This window comes from Poecilia formosa, unplaced genomic scaffold (genome assembly GCF_000485575.1).
Source record: "Poecilia formosa unplaced genomic scaffold, Poecilia_formosa-5.1.2 Scaffold314, whole genome shotgun sequence".
Classification (NCBI taxonomy): Eukaryota; Metazoa; Chordata; class Actinopteri; order Cyprinodontiformes; family Poeciliidae; genus Poecilia; species Poecilia formosa.
Window position 1 is genome coordinate 238,104 of NW_006800253.1, and position 22,230 is coordinate 260,333.

The 22,230-nt window shown below is 40.9% G+C and overlaps 1 protein-coding gene across 1 annotated transcript; it reads left to right on the forward strand.

Annotated features, from left to right (window-relative positions):
• Positions 1–2,497: 2,497 nt before the first annotated feature.
• On the forward strand, positions 2,498–21,956 carry LOC103152545 (sodium channel protein type 8 subunit alpha-like). The gene is made up of 32 exons (XM_016661157.1): positions 2,498–2,714; positions 4,827–4,977; positions 5,062–5,199; positions 5,530–5,648; positions 6,055–6,141; positions 6,672–6,797; positions 7,793–7,881; positions 8,500–8,763; positions 8,938–9,001; positions 9,072–9,213; positions 9,321–9,524; positions 9,845–9,941; positions 10,056–10,285; positions 10,651–10,722; positions 11,063–11,164; positions 11,263–11,610; positions 11,769–11,931; positions 12,047–12,199; positions 12,843–12,904; positions 13,013–13,085; positions 13,256–13,409; positions 14,480–14,654; positions 14,850–14,960; positions 15,973–16,248; positions 16,325–16,378; positions 17,321–17,458; positions 17,533–17,637; positions 17,960–18,230; positions 19,301–19,853; positions 19,939–20,083; positions 20,196–20,273; positions 21,286–21,956. Exons 1-32 carry the CDS (start codon positions 2,635–2,637, stop codon positions 21,457–21,459), a joined length of 4,998 nt encoding a protein of 1,665 aa, XP_016516643.1. The 5' UTR covers positions 2,498–2,634; the 3' UTR covers positions 21,460–21,956.
• The last annotated feature ends 274 nt before the right edge of the window (positions 21,957–22,230 follow it).

The window sequence follows — 22,230 nt, forward strand, 5'->3', positions numbered from 1 at the left end:
TATCCCTACTGCCAGTTTCTTACTATCTGTGGCATTGGTTATTTCTTCTATTAAGTCAATTACGGCCAACGTTGTTGACCAATTTACTCTAAATCCATATTGACTGCTACTAAGTAATGAATGTTTCTCTATGAATTTTTCCACTCTTTTCTTAAAGAGCTTTTCCAGGATTTTAGAAAATTGTGGGAGAAGAGAGACAGGCCTGTAATTAGTGAAAAGGTGATTATTGCCAGTTTTATACATTGGTTTGACCTTAGCTATTTTCATTTTGTTGGGAAATGATCCCGTTTGAAATGATAAATTGCAAATATAAGTTAATGGTTTAGAAATTCCTTTAATTACTATTTTAAAAATGTTCATGTCCAAATCATCAGTCAGTGGATGTTTTATTTTTGCATTTATTCACAGTGTTTATGATTTCTTCTTCTAAAACAGGATGAATATAGAAGGAGCTGGGATTATTCTCAATTTGATATTGCTGAGTTACAGTATTTGTAGTCGTTATTTCTCCTGCTAATTGAGATCCTATATTAACAAAATAACTATTAAATTTATTGACTACACTTTTCAAATCAGTAATATTCCGTTCATTATCTATAAAATAGTGTGGATAGTTGTTAACGTTAGAAAATTTTCTAATAACTCTATTCAAAATATTCCATGTTTCCTTAATGTTGGTTTTATTGCTATCCAGTAATTTTAAAACAGCTTTTGTCTAAAATATCAGATTTAGAATGTTTATAGTCACTATGCAACATTTTTAGGCTCAGAAAATAGGAGAAAATATATTCCAGAAGTTAGAAATGGAGAAAAAGACAGCAGTTGTGTAAGTTGTGTAACATCTTTTAAGTTTTTCTGAGGAAATTCACTCTGAGCCTCGTTGCAGATCCTCACAAAGACTCTAATTCAAAGAAGTGTGTAATCCATTAGGAATTCTGTTGGGGAAACAAAAGAAACACTCTGCTTCAATCGCATTCAGTCGATCTGTGTGTCTATCAGAGGAAAGTGATTTCATAAAAACAGGATGTGTTTTCCTTAGGCCCTCTGACAGAGCTAGAAGTGTTCAAGTTAGACGTTTCCGTCGAATCGGAGCGTTGCTGTGGGACTCAATGGGCCTCAGTTGGTCGTGCCTATGAATCTGGGAATTATTTTTGAAAGCAGCCCACATTCCTTGGGGTAATTTCCTGTCAAATTTCGTCTCCTTTTGTTCACAAGTCTTTAAAGGGCTAGGCACAATTCTGACAAACATCAAGTCTGTATCTGGAAAACCTCTCGGTCAGAGAACATGCTTTAGCTCTGTCCCTCCTCAGCATGTCTATGTTCTGCAGAGGCCTAACAAGCCAACATTTGATCCAGGTGTTGAACCAGAGAGAGAATGGAAAGCACGCAGGATACCGACCCTTAAAGACTGACTGAACACATCGTAAAGTAACTCGATCTGAACTTCTTCTAGCTTTGAAATAAGTCTTTCAATATCTTGACCAATCACTGATCATGAACCCGACGCACTCCAGTCCAGGATCAAACATGGGAGTTATATCCTCACATCTGATTTAGATGAACATTTAGTTGTCGAAGCTGCTAAAGAGCTTCACCATGTGGTTCTAACTCCGGTCTCTGACCGTTCTGCTTACATAAGACGACAATAACGTGACGAGGAGGAACTTTAATAAATCAAACAGGACAGAGAACCTGAGTTTTCTTCAACATTGTTGCCTCTGAGGTTATTCGATATTCTAAGGACAAACCGAGGAATGTTTTTCTGCTTTTGATTTGAGCCAAAAATTATTCATACCCCTGGAATGATTTAGATTTTTTTTTTTTTAAACTGTGCCTAGAAAAAGAATCGGGCATCTCTTAAAGGTTATTCAAATATTGTGAAAGGATTCTAAAATTGTTTTAAAACATAAAACATATTTTATTAGCATGTTATGAATAAAAAAAAAAAAAACACCTGCATGTCAAACTTGTACCGCTCTCTCAACTCATGGGAAAATGTTTGACAGGATTACGGCTATTGAACTTATAATTACTGAGCAGGTTTTTGCATGTTTTCAAACAGTACCGCATCTTTGAGGTTGGAGGACGCGAAGCAATAAAAAGAGCTGCAAAATCATTTCTGAAACAGAACTATAAGACTTTTCATTCCTGTTTTAGTTTAAACATTTGACTAAAACTACCTGTCAATGTTTTACTAAATTCATTAACAGATTTCAGTGCTGCATCTGATCCAAGTGATGTAAAATAATGGATTCTGTTAAATATTCTCTGTGTTTGAGCTCTAGTGTTTAGTCTAACTATGAACTAAGAGCCTGGATAGGTTCTGATTGTTGCAGGTTAGTAAAAGTTACTAATTCAGTAATTTAGTTTGGGTGTGTTGGAGCCGGGAAACACCTGGAACATGTAGCGCGTTGTGCCCTGAGGGCCACTGTTGGGAACCACACTGATGTAGAGGAGCTTCTCACACTTGGGGTTTCAGAAGCTCCTCCCACACACAGAAAAACAAGAGTCCTGTTTGAAAAGTGTAGAGACCCTAGAAGGCTCGTAGAGGAGAACAGCTGCAGGAAACCAAGAAGCCGGGATGGACGAACCGGGACAGTGAGACGGAGACTGATCAGGACTAAGTTGTGGAAAATGTCCTGGTTTGAGTTTTGGAGCAGCAGGCTGCAGCAAGCTGAGCATCTGATGAAAACACAGCTGACCCCCTCCCAGAGGTGAGTCCGTCTGCAGAAACTTTCTCTGCTCCGTTCTGCTTTGAAGAACCTTAAACTCTGGAGGCCGAATTCATCATCATGTCATCTTTCCCATATTGCTGGTATGAGGAGAAGCAGCATTCAGTTTCTATGCGCCACGGATTTGGAACAAACTTCCAGAAAACTGTAAAACAGCTGAAACACTGGGTGCCTTTAAATCTCAACTTAAAACCCACCTGTTTAGAGTTGCTTATGGCAATTGATGCCTTCAATGTATTTGCGAGTGACTGGGGGTCATTGCGCGTATATAAAAGCCTGTAAATTCTAGACTCTAACAGGTAACCAATTAATGCACAAAATCCGCGTAGGACAGCGAAAGTCCTAGCGCAAAATTTTCGCGAAACAGGCGGACGGAGCCTGGTGCTGCAAGGCTGGAGGCCTTGTCCAGTTAGGCTGCGGGGCCTGGCTAATACCCGTGTTAAGAAATGGAAGGTCTGTGTAGATCATATAACTTGAATGGACAGGAAGTCCAACAGAATGATTTTATCTTTTCTTTTTATCTTTTTATTACTTTTTATTTTTCTTTCTCACTGTTTAAACTTATGTAAAGCACTTTGAAATGCCTTGCTTCTGAAATGTGCTATACAAATAAAATTTGATTGATTGATTGATTGATTGAACCTGCTCTCTGGGTTTCCCTCATTATCTGCCTGTGATGGGGCCCCACTTTGGGCTCTCAGTATTGCGCTTTTGCTGGTAAAGGATCAAGAAAATGACAGCAAATCAGTCACACCCAGAACAGACAAAACAGTTCGCCTGAAACGGATCACATCTAAAATCCTGCAGAACAAAGAAACGGAAAGTGTTTTCAGATGTGCAGTGTTAAAACAGGATGGGAACCTTGGAGTACAGAGTGTGTGGGGATGCTTTGTTATCAAATATAAAAGCTGCAAAAAAAATAGACAGAAAAATTAACAAATTTGTATCTGGAAAACTATAATTTATGCTCTGGCTGACTTCTGGGAACGGTCTGTTCTGCAGCCTGTTTGTGGAGCGCATTCGCACCCCGAGGGGAGACAGACGGATGTGGAGCACGTTTTCAGGATGTGAGGAATGGAAGCTCACCTAAGTGCAGGGAGGACCGCAGATAATTCAGAACAGCTCCAGTCCTGCAGAGAAACTGTCAGCGGTGCGTTGGTAGAAGTTGGCCAGGCGAGGTCTGAGAGTCTGAGCAGTCACTGAGCTTTCTTCCTTTTCATTGTTTCATCATCAGCTACTGAGAAGCAATCGTAGAACATTTCCATTCTCCAGCTTTACGCTGATGTGAATAAAATGATTCAACACAGAAATTAATCCATCCTTCTGTGGATTGGCTACACTAGCATGTGGTTTTGGGGGGCCTGTGCCACATTCTGTCAACTGACAAGACAAAAAGTTTAAGGCTTTGAAAGGTGTGTGTCCTATTGCATCTCTAAAGTGACAAAGGACATCAAAACCAACAGTAAAACATGGTGGTGGTGGTGTGATGCTCTGGGACTGTTTTGCTGCTTCAGGTCCAGGAAGACTTGCTAAATGGAACCATGAATTCTGACCTCAAAATCTATCCCACTTGGGTTCTACAGGAGGACAATGATTCAAAACACACCAGCAAGCCCACCTCTGAATGGCTGACAAAAAACAAACAAAGATTTTGGAGTGGCCTAGTCAAAGCCCTGACTTGAATCCTATTGAGACGCTGTGGCATGACCTTAAAAAGGCAGTTTGTGCTCAAAACGTCCAGTGTTGCTTAATTAGATCAACACAGAAAAGATGAATAGCAAAAATTCATCCATATCTACAAAAGATTCCCAGCAAGTTATCGCAAACGCTTGATTGTAGTTGTTGCTCTTAGCAGTGCAGTTATTAGGTTTAGGGGGCAGTCACTTTTTCACACAGGGTCAGGTAGGGTTTATTCTCTCTTAATAACATCCTCATTTAAACACAGAAGTGATACAATTTGTGTTTACTTGTCTTGTTATTAAGGGAAGGCGAATGTCGTCTAGTATTACTACCTGACTCAACATTTGAACCGAACTACATTGATGCTCTTCTCTCACACAGTTTTAAAGTTAACGCTTTGCAATGTCCCCACAGAAACCAGTTACATGGCAACCACGAAGTTCGGATGGAGCTACAAAACCAGAGGATGACATCTCTGCTGCCCCCTGTTGGCGTGGAGGTCTTCAGGCGCTTCACGCCAGCCTCGTTGGAAGAGATCCAACAAGAAGCAGAGAAGAACAAAAAGGTACAAGAGCACATTCAACTATCGATTAGAGCAAACGGATCCTCCTGGAGAAACTCCAACTCTGACTACCTGAATTCATGCTAGAAGCCAGAGAAAGACCAGAGCAAACCAGCCAGTCACCTGCAGGCGGGGAAACCTCTCCCTTTTATTTACGGGCACCCGTCCCCAGAGCTTCTCAGCACGCCTCTGGAGGATCTGGATCCATTCTACCAATCACAGAAGGTTTGTCTCACTTCTCATTTCTGGAGGGCAAAAATAAATAAATAAAAATAAATAAATAAATCACTTGTTAAATGTTATTCTGGGTCCTGGATAGCTGACGATAAGGATGGAACTGGTTTTACATCAAACTAACCAAACCAAACATGTCTTTGAATTTACAAGAAAATTGTGTTTACCCAACCGTGCAACAATCAGTCAGCATCTGTCTGATAATGGCTGACCATTTTAAATCACCTATAAGACGTGCACAGCATATAACAGATTTATTGTCATTGACATGATGTCAGTCGTCTGAGTGTGTTGAATTTACTTTGACATTATTTTCCGCAGACCTTCATCGTCATCTGTAAAACGAAGCTCATCCACAGGTTTAATGCTGATCGGGCCTGTTACCTGCTCAGCCCATTCAACTGTTTGAGATCCTCCGCCATCAGGATCCTCCTTCACCCATATCCTTCACAACCAAAACCAGATCCCTCACCTCGTTTTTGTTTGGTTTTCTGTCTTTTCTGACTATTGTGTGTTTTGATACTGTTGCTCAATGTTTAAATGCTTTTGGCGGGTTTTGCCCTGGCTGGTGTTTTTTCAGTTGCTTCTTGTATTTGATATGTTGATTTTGTGCTTTCTCTCGCTTGATTTTGTGTATTTGGTGTTGATTACTTATGGATTTGTGGTTTTGTGTGGGTTTTTTTTATGTGTTTTTGTCCTAGTTTTGTATGTTTTTTGCCCAGTTATGGTATGCTTTGTTTTGTCTGTTTTTGTGCTAAATTCATGTATTTTTGCTTCAGTTTTGCTTGTTCTACTGTGCGTTTGTGCTATTTTAGTAACATATTTACATTTTCTTAACATAAACACTGTATTCAGCCTCTTCTTCATCCTGACGATTCTGACCAATTGTGTTTCCATGACAATGGCTCACATGTTGTGGGCCAGAAACGTGGAGTGAGTATAGAGTGGCACAAACAGACGCCAACATAAGTGGGCTGTTGCTCTTCCAGTCCCACCCATGGCACTTAATAGAAATAAAATATTTGAAACATCAGTTATATAAAAATTGTAAGCTATTTAAAGATTGAAATAGGTTCTTCAAAGGCAAGTTAAAAACAACACGCACATTTTAAAATGTATCTGAAGCCAAAGGAAACTGTGAAATAATCTGGAAAGAGCTAAACAAATGAACTAATTTTTAAATGTGAACTCAGAATAGCAAATGATATTTGTGAATCTGTAGTTATTGACAGATTTAATGGCTTCTTTGTGCATTTTGTTAAAGTTCTGTGCTGTGAAACCCCTGCCTTAAGTATGTTGTGATTCCTATTAATCCTTTGAGATAAGAGAAAATGTGGAATCAGCTGGGTTAAAGTCACAATCAGTCTGAATAAAACTTTTCCTACTCGTATTTGTAGCTTTAGACTCTCTAAAAACGGTTATATTTTATATATTTTTGTTTTACATCGCCTGTGTGCGGACAGGTATGTGTTCATGATTATCTACACTGGTGAGGTCATCCTGAAGCTTTTGTCGCGAGGCGTCTGCTTTGGACGATTCACCTTCCTCAGAGATCCCTGGAACTGGCTGGATGTCCTCAACATCACTGCGTAAAGACAATAATACACACACATGGATGAGATACACTCACCTGACACACACCTAAAAAGGATTCGATAAATACCTGAAATAATTCAGTTTAATTAAAAAATACTTAATTAGTCACAAAGTAAAGTTAAATGTAACTCAAATGAACCCAATTTTTTTCAAAGAATGTCAAACTCATTTTCATTTTGGGCCATATCAAAAATCTCAGTGTTCTTAAAGGGCCGGTTGTGCCAGAATGTATTGATAAAATCATTGAACTGTTAAAATATCAATAAATAGTTGTTTATTTCAGCATTCAATTAGTGTTTCTGAAAATTAAATAGTAATGATAATTTTTTCATCCAGTTTTTAGAGATTGATTTTGTGGGGGTTTTTGCAATCAAAATCACAATTTTTTATGCCAATTTAGAAATATTTGTAAGAAATTTTTGACAATATTTGACGTTAAATGTGACTTTTTATTACTCTCCCTATAAATCACGGACTATAACTTGACATTAAGTAAGTCTGAGGCAGCAGTCAGTTAAACCCAATGCTTTTGGCCACTTTTAAGAAAAATCTGCAGTAAAAATCAGAAAAAAAATGTGGGGATCTGTTGATTTTGTGTAAATTTTGCGTATTTGTAAAAAACTGGGGGGGACTTGTTGATGTAATTTAGAGTTTAGAGGGCCACATAAAAAGCTACAGCAGGCCAGATTTGGCTCCCGGGCCTTGAGTTTGACACATGTGTTGTAGATGTTGATGGTTATGCAGTGAGGATCTACTGTAAAGTATAACATTACATCAGTTCTGATTAGTCACACATGCAGTCAAGACATTCATGAAACCACTGGCAGAGTGCATCCCTGTCTGCAACCTCAGAGCAACTCAGCAAACCTTCGTCGAACTTCCTGTGACTATTTATCAGAGGTCGCCTCTGAACAGGGGGTGTAGGCGCAGAGAAAAGCAAGTTTATTCATTATGATGATGGTTTATGATGAAGGTGTCTGTGTTTTAGATCTGGTATTGCGTTGTCTGTTGGACTGAGGGAGTTTGCTGCTTTGAAAACGATTTCTCGTGTGTTGAAGCTCTTCAGCTACTTGCCAGGTGAGTGTTTTTGTTACCTTTATAGAACTTCCTTTTAGATATAGTTGCTTAAATCATCAAAACTACGAATAAAGTCCAGTTCTAATGTGTTGGAAAGTGAATGTCTTTCAGCATGAGGGTTAGTCTAAATCAGGGGCCGCCAACTCCAGTCCTCAAGGGCTACCATCCTGCAAGTTTTAGATTCACCTCTGCTCCAAAATGTCTGAATTCCCTCACCCTTGAGGACTGGAGTTGGTGACCCCTGGTCTAAATTGTGTGAAGTGAATTTGAATTAGGGCTGTGCGTATGTTGGTGAAAGTTAGGATTCAGGTTTAGGTTAGCTAATGTAAATCGGTAGACACTGATACATTGTCTGAATGGGATAAAAAAAAAAAAAGAAAATAATGTGCCAGTATGTCTGTGTGAACAAGGGTCAATCTGAGTTGGTTTAGTTTAGTCAGTGTGCATCGGCGTTAGTGTGAGTGAATCAGGAGAGGCACCCTGTGCATGTCAGGATGTGGAGATCTGTCATTGCCAATATGCGTCAGTGTTTGTGTGTTGTGAGAGCGTGTCGGATGCGAGAAGCGTCAGGAGTGCATTTGATGTCACAGCAGATGTCCCTGTGTGCTCCAACGCCAGGTCTGAAGAAGACAGCTGAAGGACTTGTCCAGTCGTTGAAGTGGCTGGCTGTTGCCACGGTCCTGACGGTGTTCGTCCTGAGTTTCTTAGCGCTGCTTGGCATGCAGGTTTTCATGGGTGTCCTCAAGCATAAATGTGTCAATTCTTCTCCATCGGGAATAATGGACACACCGACCACTGAGCAACCCGAGTACTTCCTCACCAACAACGTGACAATTAATTTCTATGACAACTTTGTTGTTGAGGATTATATCAACAATGTAGGTAAGATGACATCTGAAATTCTCATCTGTCTAGGTTTGTCAAAGCACTTTTATAATCTTTCAGATGTTTCTTTGTTTGTTTGTTGGCTTGTGTTTTTTTTTTTTTTTTTCTGGAACGATCGCAACACCCTCATTGGACATTACACTAATCAAAGTTCACATCTCTGTCTGGCAGAAAACCTTAATTTCATGCCTGGTCAGTCTGACCTTATGCTATGTGGGAACTCCTCAGATTCTAGGTCTGTAAACACAACTGCAGCTTTTTCAGAAGCATGTAACAGCTGTAACAGCATGTGATGATGTGTTCAGACGCTGCCCAACGGGTTTCATCTGCATAAAGACAGGGAGGAACCCAGATTATGGATTTACCAGCTTTGACACGTTCGGTTGGTCTCTACTGACTGTGGTCAGGATCGCGATGCAGGACCTCTTGGACGTCCTGCTGCAGCTGGTGAGGACCAAACTAATCCCAATCGAGAAACTGGGTCTGGTCCACTGAGCTTCTTTTTGTTGTAATCTTCCATGTCTAACCCATACAACTGCCCTGTCATCCCTCAGACATTGCAAGCAGCAGGTAAAGCCAATATTAGTGTGTTTGTGCTCATCTTCTTCCCTGGATGTTTCCTGGTGGTCAGCCTCTCTGTGGCAGCGGTTGCCATAGCGCTGGTGAAACAGGAAAAGGCTGAGGCTGCTGAGGCCAAAAAGACAGAAGAAGAGTTTAGCTGGATTGTGAAGGTGCTGAAGAAGAGAGAGGACAGTGAGGTGAGTTTCTCTTTTTCATTGGCTGCTTATGCATGAATGGCTTCCTACCTTCTCCAATTTCCCACCTGCCGTTGTTCCAGCTCAAAAATTACAAACTTAACATTTGCCTTTGATTCAGCTGTGCAATTATTTTTGTTGTAATTGCTCACCTCTCCTGGGCCATGTGTCTCATTTGCTGTTGATACAAAAAAAAAATGTCTTCATTCAATGCTGAAATAAATTGTGTCACAACAAACGATGCGTGCAGAGCATATGTTAACAGTATAAACAGGGATCTGGTTCGTTCACGTATATTTAATGAACATTTCCTCGGTCAACAGGCCACTGGTGAAGCGGAGCTGCTGGAAGAACATGACTCACCACAGAAGAAGAAACCAGCAGCAAGGACTCTCGATCAGGAGAACGTCACTGTGGAAGGTAAATGACGGTTGCTTCAGATAAGCGCAGTGACCTTTCAGATGTAGGAGGTTATGGACTTGAGTCTACAAACTCACAGTTCTTGCAGGTCTTACTGCAACCTTTGTGCTTCAGATACTAAGGACGAGGTCCAGCCTTCCTGCTGCTCCTGCGCAGACAGAATCCTGCAGGGTGAATGCTGCATCTGCTCCCAATGGCTCAAACTGAAGCTTCGCCCGTTTGTCCTGAGTCAGTTCTTTGATCTGGGAATTATTGTTTGCATCATCATCAACAATGTCTTCATGGCCATGGAACATCATAGAATGACGATGGATTTTGAATGGAAGCTGGCCAATTCGCATCTGGTTAGTGATACAGACAGACGGGATTTATTTGATATTTGGTCCAGTTTTGGAGCACATGAGTGTCACTTTTGCATGATTTTCAATTCACTCTATTTTTATGGTTTTTGTTTCTTTTCTGTGCCGTATTAGGCTAGTTTGAGTTCTGTTTCCAGGCAGGTTTAGTCCACCTTGACTAAGGTTTTCGTGTCATCACAGTTTCTGTTCAGTTCCATATTAATTTTAGTAGTTTCAGTCAGGTTTAGTACAGTTTTACACTGGTTTTCCCCACCAAATGTGCTTCTGATCCAGGTTATGCCCCTCTTTCGCTAGATACCTAAGCTAATGAGAAGATGGGTTCAAACTGACCTTTGATCTCTGACCTCCAGGTCTTCACTGCGATCTTCACAGCCGAACTTCTCCTCAAAGTTCTGGCTCTGGGCATTAAAGGCTACTTCAAGGTGAGAGAAGTGAATAAAATTAAACCTTCTTGTTGAATATCAGTCCAACATTGTCAACATCAATTCCCAGACCTCACTTGATACTGAAACTTCTTTTTTCTAATAGAAGTTTCGGTATCAAGCTTTTTGGAAACTCAGAGCTGCCATGCATGTATATTTTTGTTAATTCAATCCAATTATTATTCTTTTTCTTATCACCAAACACTGACTGGTAGCTGGACAGCTGAATGGTGGAAGTTTTATTCTGAGTCTGGTCACAACTTCGTCCTTTACATGCAGTTTGTGATTTTTACGTAAGGTGTTTGTAATGGTGCTGTTGAATCTATCGCCATGGTTACAGGTGAGCTGGCACATCTTTGACTTCATCATCGTCATCCTCAGTCTGTTGGAACTTTTCCTGGCTGATATCGAGGGTCTGACTCTGTTGCGCTCAGTGACATTGGTCAGTATGATGGTGGCATCACCACCATCATCGGTGTTAAATAAATACGTTTCCCCCCCGCTGATCTGTTCTGACCTGTTGCTGCCCTCTCCGTCCAGTTGCGGCCACTGAGGTTGGGTCGTTGGTGGCCCGCCTTGCGCATGCTGATGAAGATTACCTGGTTTTCAGTGGGAAACCTCAGTGTGGTTCTGGTCTTCGTGGTCTTCATGTTTGCCGTGGTCGGCACACAGCTCTTTCGGCAGAATTATCAAGAAAATGTCTGCATGCTCTCCTCCCGCTGCGAGCTTCCACGCTGGCACATGATGGACTTTCCCCATGCCTTCCTGCTCGTCTTCAGAGTCCTCAGTGGCGAGTGGATTGAGTGCATGTGGGATTGCATGAAGATCTCCAACAAGGGCCTTTGTGTCATCTACTACATGGCGGTTGTGCTTATCGGAAACCTCCTGGTGAGTCTCTGTTCTAACAAATCTAACAAAGTGCCAAGAATAATTAGCTGCACAAACAGATCAGTGACAATGCCGGTGGTTCTTCTGCTGGTTGCTCCAGGTTTCATTTGCCCCTTGTCACATTTTGGAGTGTGTCGGTGTTCCTGGGTTTGTTTCAGGTGGTGAATCTGTTTCTCTATCTGCTCTTGAGCCCATCCTGTACTAGTAAACCAGGCGCTGCAGCAGGACAAGGACCTAATAAACGTCATGCTGGATCCTGGATCCTGGAGTCTTTCAGGGCTCTGACAGGAAAAAAGACCAATGCTGACACCGATCAGAAAGGTGAGTTTCTTATTTTCTTCAATGGTTCCTGATTGTTGTGGTGTCACAGTAAACTTTGGTTTTCTGAGGTCTGTGTTCAAGCACTGAGGGTCATCTGCATAATTTCCCCCAACAGTTGAGTCAAAGAGCAAAGACAGACAGGACTATCTGGCTTTAACGCTTGTCAGTAATGACTCAGTCAAAGACTCGAGCGTGGTGGAAGTCAGCGGGTGTCCAGGGAACGAATTGAAAATCCAAGCTGACACAAACAATGAAGAGAAGAAGCAGAGTAAAACATTATACTTGTGTAACGTTTTCCATATTGAAGCCTGTTTACAGATCATAGGATCAACTGCAGTGGATGAACATTTTAAAGCAGCTGGTTTATGGACTGAACTTATATAGTGCTTTTCCAATCATTTTTACCACTCAAAGCACTTTACTCTCAAGTGTCAACATGTGGAAGGAGAAAGCTGGAATTGAACCTACAACCTTCTGATCACAAGGCGACTATACTACCTATAGAGCCACAGTCACAGGAGAGAGGATTTTGACACCCGAACAACCTGCCCCTTATTCTACTCTCAGAAAGTCAATGGACAAGAGCACCTCATTAAAATTCTCTCTACTGAAGAATTTTAATTCATATTTGACTTATATAGGAAACCAAAGGAGATAAACTAAAAGTGGAGAAGCATGTGTTCTCCTTTTAATTGGAAAAATGGAAAACCTTGCAAATAACAGGTTGTAAACATTTACCAAGTTTGTTGGGAGAAGCGGTGGTTATAAAGCCTAAAAGGAGCTGAGGGGAAAGGACATGTGAATTTTTCGTATACCTCAGATGCATCAGACTGTCACGGAAGCAGATTTTCAGTTCTGTGACTTTCTTAGCGTAATTGCTCTCCTTAGTCTGTCATGGTCGACCACACCAGGCGCTGAAGCGTCAGACAACATAATCATCCGAGTTCAAAACAATACGTCCATGTACAGGACTGTCCATACTGTTTTTCTATTTGTTCTATAAATTGTTCAGCACATTCAACATTTTGTCTTTAATAAATCAGTTTAACATCAATGTGGGAATCTGTGTGGGTTTCTGCAGGATGGTGATGTGCAGAAGCTTCAGGACAACAAAAATAAGACAGAAAACTCACCTGGAGATTGCTGCTGTGCAAGTATGTCCACCAGTGGTGCAGAAATCTGATATTTTAAGTAAAAATGTATCTTTAAACATGCGGTGTTGTCTTCTTCATTCCTTAACAGGATAAACTTAAATGTTACATGCTTCTGTGAAGTGATCGGGACAACAGGTGCGGATTAGGTGATTGATACTTTTGCGTTTCAGTTTGTTACAGTTGCTGTCCGATCCAGAACATAGACACGTCCAAGGGAGCAGGGAGGGGGTGGTATAAGTTCAGGAAGGCTTGTCTCCTCATCGTACAACACAGATTATTTGAAATCTTCATCATCTTCATCATCCTGCTGAGCAGGGCTGCTTTGCTAAACATAAGCACAACATGTCCACTTATAATCAGATCATATTGGCTCGTGCCGTCTGTACATGCTTTTCTGTTTTTAATGAATTGTTAAAATCTCTAAATTTTTCCCCACATTGTCATAGTGCGGTATTTGTGTTTAGAATTTTGTGGATTAATTAAATACAATTTGATGTAACAAACAAAATGTGGAAAATGTGGAGGGCTGTGAATACTAAGCAGAGAAAGTGAAAAGGTGAAGCAGAATAACATTACAATACAAATGTCCCATGATCAGAGCTAAGGTCTCATTTCCTCAGCTGTGATTCAGCCTCTGACTGGCTTTTAGATGTTTTTCATCCAATTTTCCTTCACATGTTCATGCAGTTCTGCTAATCAATGCTGATGTTGAAATTAAATGTGCTAAAAACTTTGTTCAAAAACTTTAGTGAGGTCATTGAGAGCAGAGCTCACTCAATTAAGGTCAGAAATGCACTCAACAGTAGCTTTTAATCTAGTCTGTTCAGACTCAGTAAATAGCTAATTAGTGTGCTAATAGAATGGGGTGTGCCACTTTGTACCCATGTTATATCCGTCCTGTGTCTTAACAACACATTAGGTTTGATATACTCTTAGTTATATCCCATGTCTTGACTCCATGTCATTTCTTGGGTTGTATCTTCTCATCCCTATGTCTCAACTCCACATCGTACCCCAATGTCAAACCTCTGACTTTGGTTTGACCCCTGCATTGTACAGAAATGATCTATGAATATGTTGTACCTTTGTTTTAGATCCCCCATTTGGGAATACCATGCTTTACCCCCACATTGAAACTGCAAAGCTTACATCCTGGTCACACCCCATATTTTACCCATATTTCATTTTCCCACATCTTATCCCTAAGCCATGCATCAACCTTGCATTCCCATGTGTTACAGCCATGTTGCACCTAGACCCATGGCAGAGGGTCTTCATTTAAAATGCATGCACAAATTGGTTATAAAAACATTGAAAGTCTAAATGCACCCAATGATGATGTGGCGACAGGACCAGCCGCCTGTAGCGAATGACCACAAGTCTGTTTGCATTCAGGCATTAGAAGACACACTGCTGTTCCACTGGTCAGTCCTGCAGATGGTTCTGGACAAAGCAGACCAGGTGTTCACCTTCCTGTTCCTGATGGAAATGCTTCTCAAGTGGACTGCTTTTGGATTCAGAAAATACTTCAGCAGCTTTTGGTGCTGGCTCGATTTCCTCATCTTAGACGTAAGAGCGTAAACACATTTTTACTCTGGCTCTGGTGGCTGTAGCTCTGCTGATACGAACTCCAACAGTAATGGTTTTTGATTTGGCGTGCAGACAGACGAATCATCCCACTAACACAACGGCAACAGAAACCTAAACTGCTGCTTCCTGCTCACCTGTACCATGATGTCATCAGCAGGTATGTTTGTCCTCCAGGTGTCTCTGTTCAGCTCGGTTGGTGTCATCCTGGGATACTCCGCTGCATACCTGAGGACCCTGAGGGCGCTGAGGACCTTGAGGGTCCCATCTCGCTTCAAAGGCATGAGGGTGAGACAGACACCATGACCTCTGAACAAAGACAGGTTAGAAAGACTGACCGGGATAAAGGACAGACGGACCAACAAAGAAGTGACATTTAGACTGATGAGGCAGACAATCGGTTATTGGAGAGAGATGGATAGATTTACTTTTCAAACAGAATAGTAAGACAACTGGACAGACTGAAAAGAGGGACAGACAAACACTGGAGGCAGATCTGATGAGATGGACAGGAGAGACAGATGGACAGAAGAATCAGATGGACAGACAAGTTTGCAAGGCAGATTAAGGGACAGAGACAGGCTAGACCAGAAGTCTGCAACCTGTGGCTCCGGAGCCACAACTGGACCTTTGGATGTTCCCCAGTGGCTCTTAAGAAATTTGACTAAAAGTGATAAAGAAACAACTAAAGTTGTAAAACTAGATGTAGTAACAAATGTAGATATTTGTCAGTTTTTTATGGGATAATTACATTTAATTTTCACAACAAAATGAGATTAAAAGTACCAATAATTTTTATCAAGTTCTATTTTTCTTGCTATGTGGCTGATGCTACATGCATATATCAACCATCCCATTTAAGAAAATGTAGCCATCATCTTTTCGAAAAGGTTTTATGATTTTCTTTATATTAAAACCCTAAAAATATGAATAAAATGGTTTCCCTTGTATTTTCTTATTAAGAAATATATATAAGACGTATTTTTCTCTAAGGTCAGGTAATATTTGTGGTTCAAAATACTGAGGACAAAAGTGGTTCTTTGGATTGTAAAGGTTGCGGACTCCAATGGTCATATGAACAGACTGGGGAGACAGATGGACACAAACACCTGAAGACAAGTTAGCTAGACATAGAGACAGGTTAGACAGATGGAAAGATGGATAGAGAAAACACAGGACAATAGACAGGTAATATTTCCAGATATAAGGACTCTCGACTGAGTGACCAGTAGCCTTCTTGACAGAGAGCAGCTGTGATTGGTCTGAGCACCGGCTGATTCCTCGTCTTTTTTCCGTGCAGGTGGTGCTTCGGGTCATGGCGGCCACCGCGCCCTCCATGTGCAACTCTCTGCTGGTCATTCTGTTTGTCTGGCAGATCTTCAGCATCCTGGGAGTGAACATGTTTGCAGGAAAGTTTGCTTACTGTTCCAACCACACAGACAGCATAATCTTTGAAGTGGATAACAAGTCGCAGTGTTATGAGCTCAACGACAGCAGCCCCACAGACATCTTCTGGAAGTACAATGACTTCAACTTTGACCACGTGGGGATGGGTTTACTTTCTCTGCTGATCATGGTCGGTTGATTCAACCAGCAGCTTTACCTATAAGTGAGTTCATGTTTTTCTAATGAAGACCTGTGCTCTGATGCAGGCCACATCAACAGGCTGGAAAGAAATCATCTACGCAGCTGTGGACTCCACGGAGGTCAGTGCACCACCAGGCAGCACTGTTGTGTCGAGACAAGTTCCACCGTCTGCTGCCATGCAGATGGTGGACAGTGCTGTAAGGCATTGGCCCATGCCGAGCTAAAATTATGCAAAAAGTACCTTCAAAATACCCTTACCATCGAGTGCAACCTAGATCATATTCAATACTTTCTAAAAGCTGCATGTAACCTTTATAAAAATATGTTTTTAAACATTTGTTAAAACTGTCAGCATGTTGTGACAGATTATTTTGAGACAGATGAGTCGCGAAAAAATTGAGCTCCTTCTCCTCCCTGAGCTACTATTGCTGTGTGAAGAAAGATGGCCAGTCAAAGCCAGGAGGAGAGTCTTGGCGATGTCAATCAACCTTATGAACACGCTGCTAAATATGCATTCATAAGGTACCGTTCCAGGAAAACCTTTTATCCCCCAAAAATTCATGGCAGGCTGCAATGTAGTTGTAGTGTAGCAGAAAGAAAGGGGCAGCATTTGGGCAGCAAGTACGCCAGAGTGATTGACAGCACTAAGACCATCCTCCTGGCTCTAATTAGTTGTTTCTGACCAAATGGTTTATTTCTGGAGTTTTCACTGAGAGAGAAGGCAGAGGAAATCAATTGTTTTCAGATTTTCTATCTTTTATTACACTGTCAGGACATGGTAATGGTTTTAACAAAAAAAAACTTTTATAAAAGCTAAAATCCTATTTTAATACGTTATATTTTTAAATCTAAAGTAAAACTTCTGATATTGTTCATATTCTAAATGCTGTGGGGAAAAAAGATACTAAAACATCTTCCAAAGCACATCTATGGTTAAATTGAAAAATTCCAATTTTCTACAAAGTGTTTTACTGCTGGAAGTGGTCTTAATAAATGTCTCATTAGTGGTACCAGTAACTGTAATGGGAATTGTATTGTTACTGGTCTGTGCTTGTTTGTAGGTGGACAGTCAGCCTGAATATGAGTCCAAACCGGTCATGTACCTGTACTTTGTCGTTTTCATCGTCTTTGGCTGCTTCTTCAGCGCCAACCTCTTCATCAGGTTCTTTGTTGATGCTCTCCATCAGCTGAGCAACAAGATAAGTTTTATTACAGTGGTTGCCATGGCTACCTGGTTTCTGTCAATTAATTCGTCTTCCCTGTGTTTCTGCACGCTGGAGGAAAACATGCTTTCATGACGGAGGAGCAGCTGAAGTTTCACGGCACCGTCAGGAAGATGTTCCCCAAGTCACCTGAGAAAGCTGCTCCACGCCCAATGGTGAGGTCACATGGTGTTCAGATCACAGTCCAGGCTTTAGCAGGCTCTAAAATCTGCAGGGTTAGGGAAGACTTTCATCTGAAACACCATGTAAAAAATAAAAATGAGATTTGTAGCCCAGAGTAACCCTGAACTCATTAAAACTGTTGACGCCTGTCCCTGGTGTGACGTCGACTTTATTTCCCCAGAACCAACCAGTACAGTAAACGTTAAATAACCCAATGATCTGTTCCGGGCTCCACTTTCCGTGAAGCTTCCTGAACTTTATCGGCTTTTAGCAGTAATGGGAAGTGACTGCTACCTGTCTCCTGTTTGTCACCAGAACCGGTTCCAGGCTCGGCTCTTCGACCTGGTGACCGCTCCGCTGTTTGAGATCCTGGTGGTGGCGCTGATCTGTGTGAACGCGGTGGTGATGATGATGGATTCAGACGATCTGTCTGAGCAGGGACAAGAGATTTTGATGTGGTTTTTGTTTGTCTTCATAATTCTGTACTGCATCGAGTTCTTCCTGAAGATCACTGCTCTCAGACGGCACTACTTCAGCTTCGGCCTGAACATCCTGGACTTTGTAGTCCTCATCTTTATGATCTTAGGTGAGTTACTGGCAGCTGGTGGGATCTCCTCAGATCTCTGACATGTTTATAATGTGACTGTATATGTTTGAGCATCTCCAGGGTGGTTTCAAGCAGAACTGCTCCCAATAATTAGCTGCTGTAATAACATTCTGTATTCACAGACAGTGAAGCTACAGAAAACCTGAAGATTATTATTTTTTTTTTACATAGATTATCTACTAGCATGCTTTATTGTAATGATTTATTTTGCTGTGAAATGTGTGATTACACATGAAACAAACAAACAAACAAAAATAAGAATTACTTTCTAAGTTCATCTTCTAGGTTGTCTCCTGGCTGCCTTGCCAAATAAATGTAGCTGCTTTACTAACCTCCCTAGTAAATTGGATGATTTAATATATTTATAGATTGTATCTTCTGAAGGAGCCCAATAATATATCGTCAATGTCATTGATCACAAGCGCAGCTTTTGATCAAGGGGAAAATTGTACAATTTGTGAACAACAAACAAAAAATACAAACAACTTGTTATATAGACACATATTCAAAAGGGCAAGACAAATTAAGTCCTATAAAGTTCACAAGTTTTAAATGATGGCGAAATGAATTATTGAAGGAAGGGCAAAATAAATATTTGACATCCACCTGGTTGTACAACATTTTAAATTTAAATTATCAAAACAAAGGATTGATCAAACTTCAGTTCAATAGCAGGTGATTTAATCTGGGTCAAATAGTTTTTTTTTGGCAAAGAATCTCAGTACAGTTATTAATATTTGACACATTTTTATAATTAGATATGCCTAAAGAAAACAGATCACTTCTGGTAAAAGCCAAGGCTATGAATCAAATTATGTCTGTTTAAACAGTTCTGCTAGAAGGTTTCTGCTAGTGAGAAACCACCTGTCTTCTCTGCTGTGACTTCTCACTGAAAATGTCTCTGAGATTTTTCATCTTTTTATCTCTGACTGACTGTGATTACATTATTACCTCATGTTAGATGTTCTTTATCATCAATCTTTTGAGGTTTAAAACCAACAAACTTTAATTAGAGGAAAGTACTAAAACTGTTCTCTCTTTGCATTCAGGCTTGTTCTTCAGTGATTTATTGGAGAAATATTTTGTCAGCCCGGCTGCCGTCTTTATTCTCCGGTTGGCTCGTGTCAGCAGAGTCCTCCCGTTCTTCCGTTTGGGCAGAAGGATACAGATGTTGCTCACTAGCTTCATGATGTCTCTTCCTGCCCTCATGAACATCGGGCTCCTCTTCCTCCTTGTGGTGTACACCTACTCCTTCGTTGGGATGCGTATTTTTTACATAATCAACTTTGGGACAATTGGGGACAGCATGATCAGTATGATTCTCTTCAGCCCGTCCTCTGCCTGGTCCCTTCTGGTGTGGAATAGCACAAAATATTCTGCGCCCACAGTCGTCCCACTTTGGGACTGGGCCAACCTATCGGCAGGCGTCATCTTCTTCTGCTCCTACGTCCTGCTGCACCTCCTGCTGGTGGTCCACCTCTTCATTGCCGTCATCCTGGAGAGCTTCAACAGCAGGGAAGCTGAAGACGCCGTTGTTCTGCAGATGTTTTACAACACCTGGAGAGAGTTTGATCCTGAAGCCTCACAGGTCATTCAGTACAGGTGAGTCTCTCCCTGATGCAGCCTGGACCCAAGTAAACCCTGTCAATCTCTGTTGGTCATTATTGAACTCTGTTGTTTTCCACAGTGAGCTGTCAGATTTTTGCGATGCGCTCCAGGATCCGCTGAGGATTCCTAAGCCAAACAACATCCGGTTGATCAACATGGATCTGCCTCTGCTCCCGGGAGACCAGATCTGCTGCCTGGATGTCCTGAAACCACTCATGACTCAGGTGACACAACCTGGCCCAACTCTTGATGATGATGATGATGATGATGACGATGACGATGACGATGATGATGATGATGATTAATATTATTATGATTGTTGTTGTTGTCTTGCAGACATTTGGTGAAGAGAGGGAAATGGACTCTCTTAAAGCCCAGCTGAAGAAGAAATTCATAGGCAACAATACCACAAAGGTTCTCTTTTATTTTATTTTTAGCTTAATTAAATTGTGCACTTTATATGATGTGTGAGTGTTCACTATAAGACTTTTTAACATTTTCATCCTATTAATCCACAACTGGAAGTGGTCACAAGAATCAGAACTCTGTCATGTGGGGAAAAAAAGAGAGAGAAAAAATATGGATTAAAAAAAAAAAGCTTTTGTGTTTTTCTGGCATATTTGGAAATTTGGATGTTTTAACATAGTAAGTTAACATCAATGAAAAACTCTAAAGAAAAGTAAAAACTTAAAGAAATACCTTTGTTTTTTTATGTAAAATGTAATAAGCACAAGATTTGTATTCTTCTTCAATTGGTTTAAATTACATGTGGGCGAGTCATATTTGAAGCTTATTATTAGTGAAGTAAAGTCAGGTTTATTTGTGTAGCACCTTCTCAGGAACAAGTCATACAGTCACCAATTATGGGACATAAAATAAACATTACGTTTTATAAAATGCAGTCGTCAAAATTATCAAGTAAATACCCATCGAGTTACTAATCCAGGGCACCTCAAAAGAGGTGGGTTGTTAGGATTTAAAGGAAGAACAGTGGACCATCATTACTCAGCATTTTGAATCAGATGTGCACTGACTGAACCTCAGAGATTTAGTTTGGTACTTCTGACTGTAGAAGTGAGAGATAACACCATAGTTAGATCCAAATAGCCATTTGAGGCCTTTAAAATGAAGTTGGCAGGAAACGTCTTAAAAGAATTAGAAATCAGCCTTTTCACTGTGTGGGAAATAGTTGACAAATGACGACTTTCAACCAGAAAGACACAGCACTTTCATGAGAGGTAACCTTTGTTCTCTAAGGAAAACTTGAAGGCCAGACTGAAGTCCAGGAAAAGTTTAATCCTGTCTCTAAAAATGAGTTACATGGACGGGTTTCGGGAAAATTAGGTGTAAATAAAAACATCATGAAGCTGGTTGACATAGGAGGTGTTTCCGAGACTCACGGGGATGACCCCCTTCTGTGCTGCAGGTGTCTCATGAACCAATCAGCAGCACCCTGCAGAGGAAACAGGAAGATGTAGCAGCAGCAGTGATCCAGAGAGCGTTCCGGAAGCACCAGGTGCAGAATCGACCCGGTGGGGCCTATGGAGCTCCAGACAAGCCTGAGGACGAAGCCACAGGCATGTTGGTGTCTTCCCAATGAGCACTTGACGACTTCTCCTGTCCGAGAAATGTTTGGAGAGAAACTTTCCAACTGGGACGGTCGTCCACTGTGGTGTTGTCTTGATGGAAGTAGAAACTGATCCAGTTTCTACTAATGCCGTTATCGGGAATGTGTGACATTTTCCACTTCTCCATTTGGGTTTACTTTGATTATCTGACATCATGTTTTCCTCGTAACAGGAAGTGACAATACTTCTCATGTAATCTTGTGTTTTTCTAACACGTTCTGGGTCTAAAAGTGGCCCTTTGTCAGTAACTAACAGACTAATTCACATCTGTTGATCAGCTGATCTGAACACAAACCAGCTGCTAGCAGAACCTCTGGAGGACGAGTTACTGATCCTACCAAAGCAAGAGCAACACACTTCATTTTTACCTAAACATCACAAAAGAATACATATTCAACAAACTATTAGTACTTTTATTATGCTTCTGTTTAGCTTATAAAAACAGAAAGTAATAAACATGAATATGAAACCATTGTTTTATTTTGTCTTTTTTAATTACCTTCATCCTTCTGCAAGAGAGAGAATCTGTAGTCATTGCATCGTGTCTACTTTCTGTTGATTTCAAGGAAGCCCTGCCAATTGTATTGATTCATTAACGTTGCAGCGTTTCTTCCTTCTGAGCAAGCATGTGGTGACAGTAGAGAGGAACAACTACTTTTCCACAGGAGAAAACCAAGCTGAGTGGATGCTGAGAGAACATAGTAATCTGCCAGGAGAAAGAAAGGAAAGTGTTGAGCCTAGTC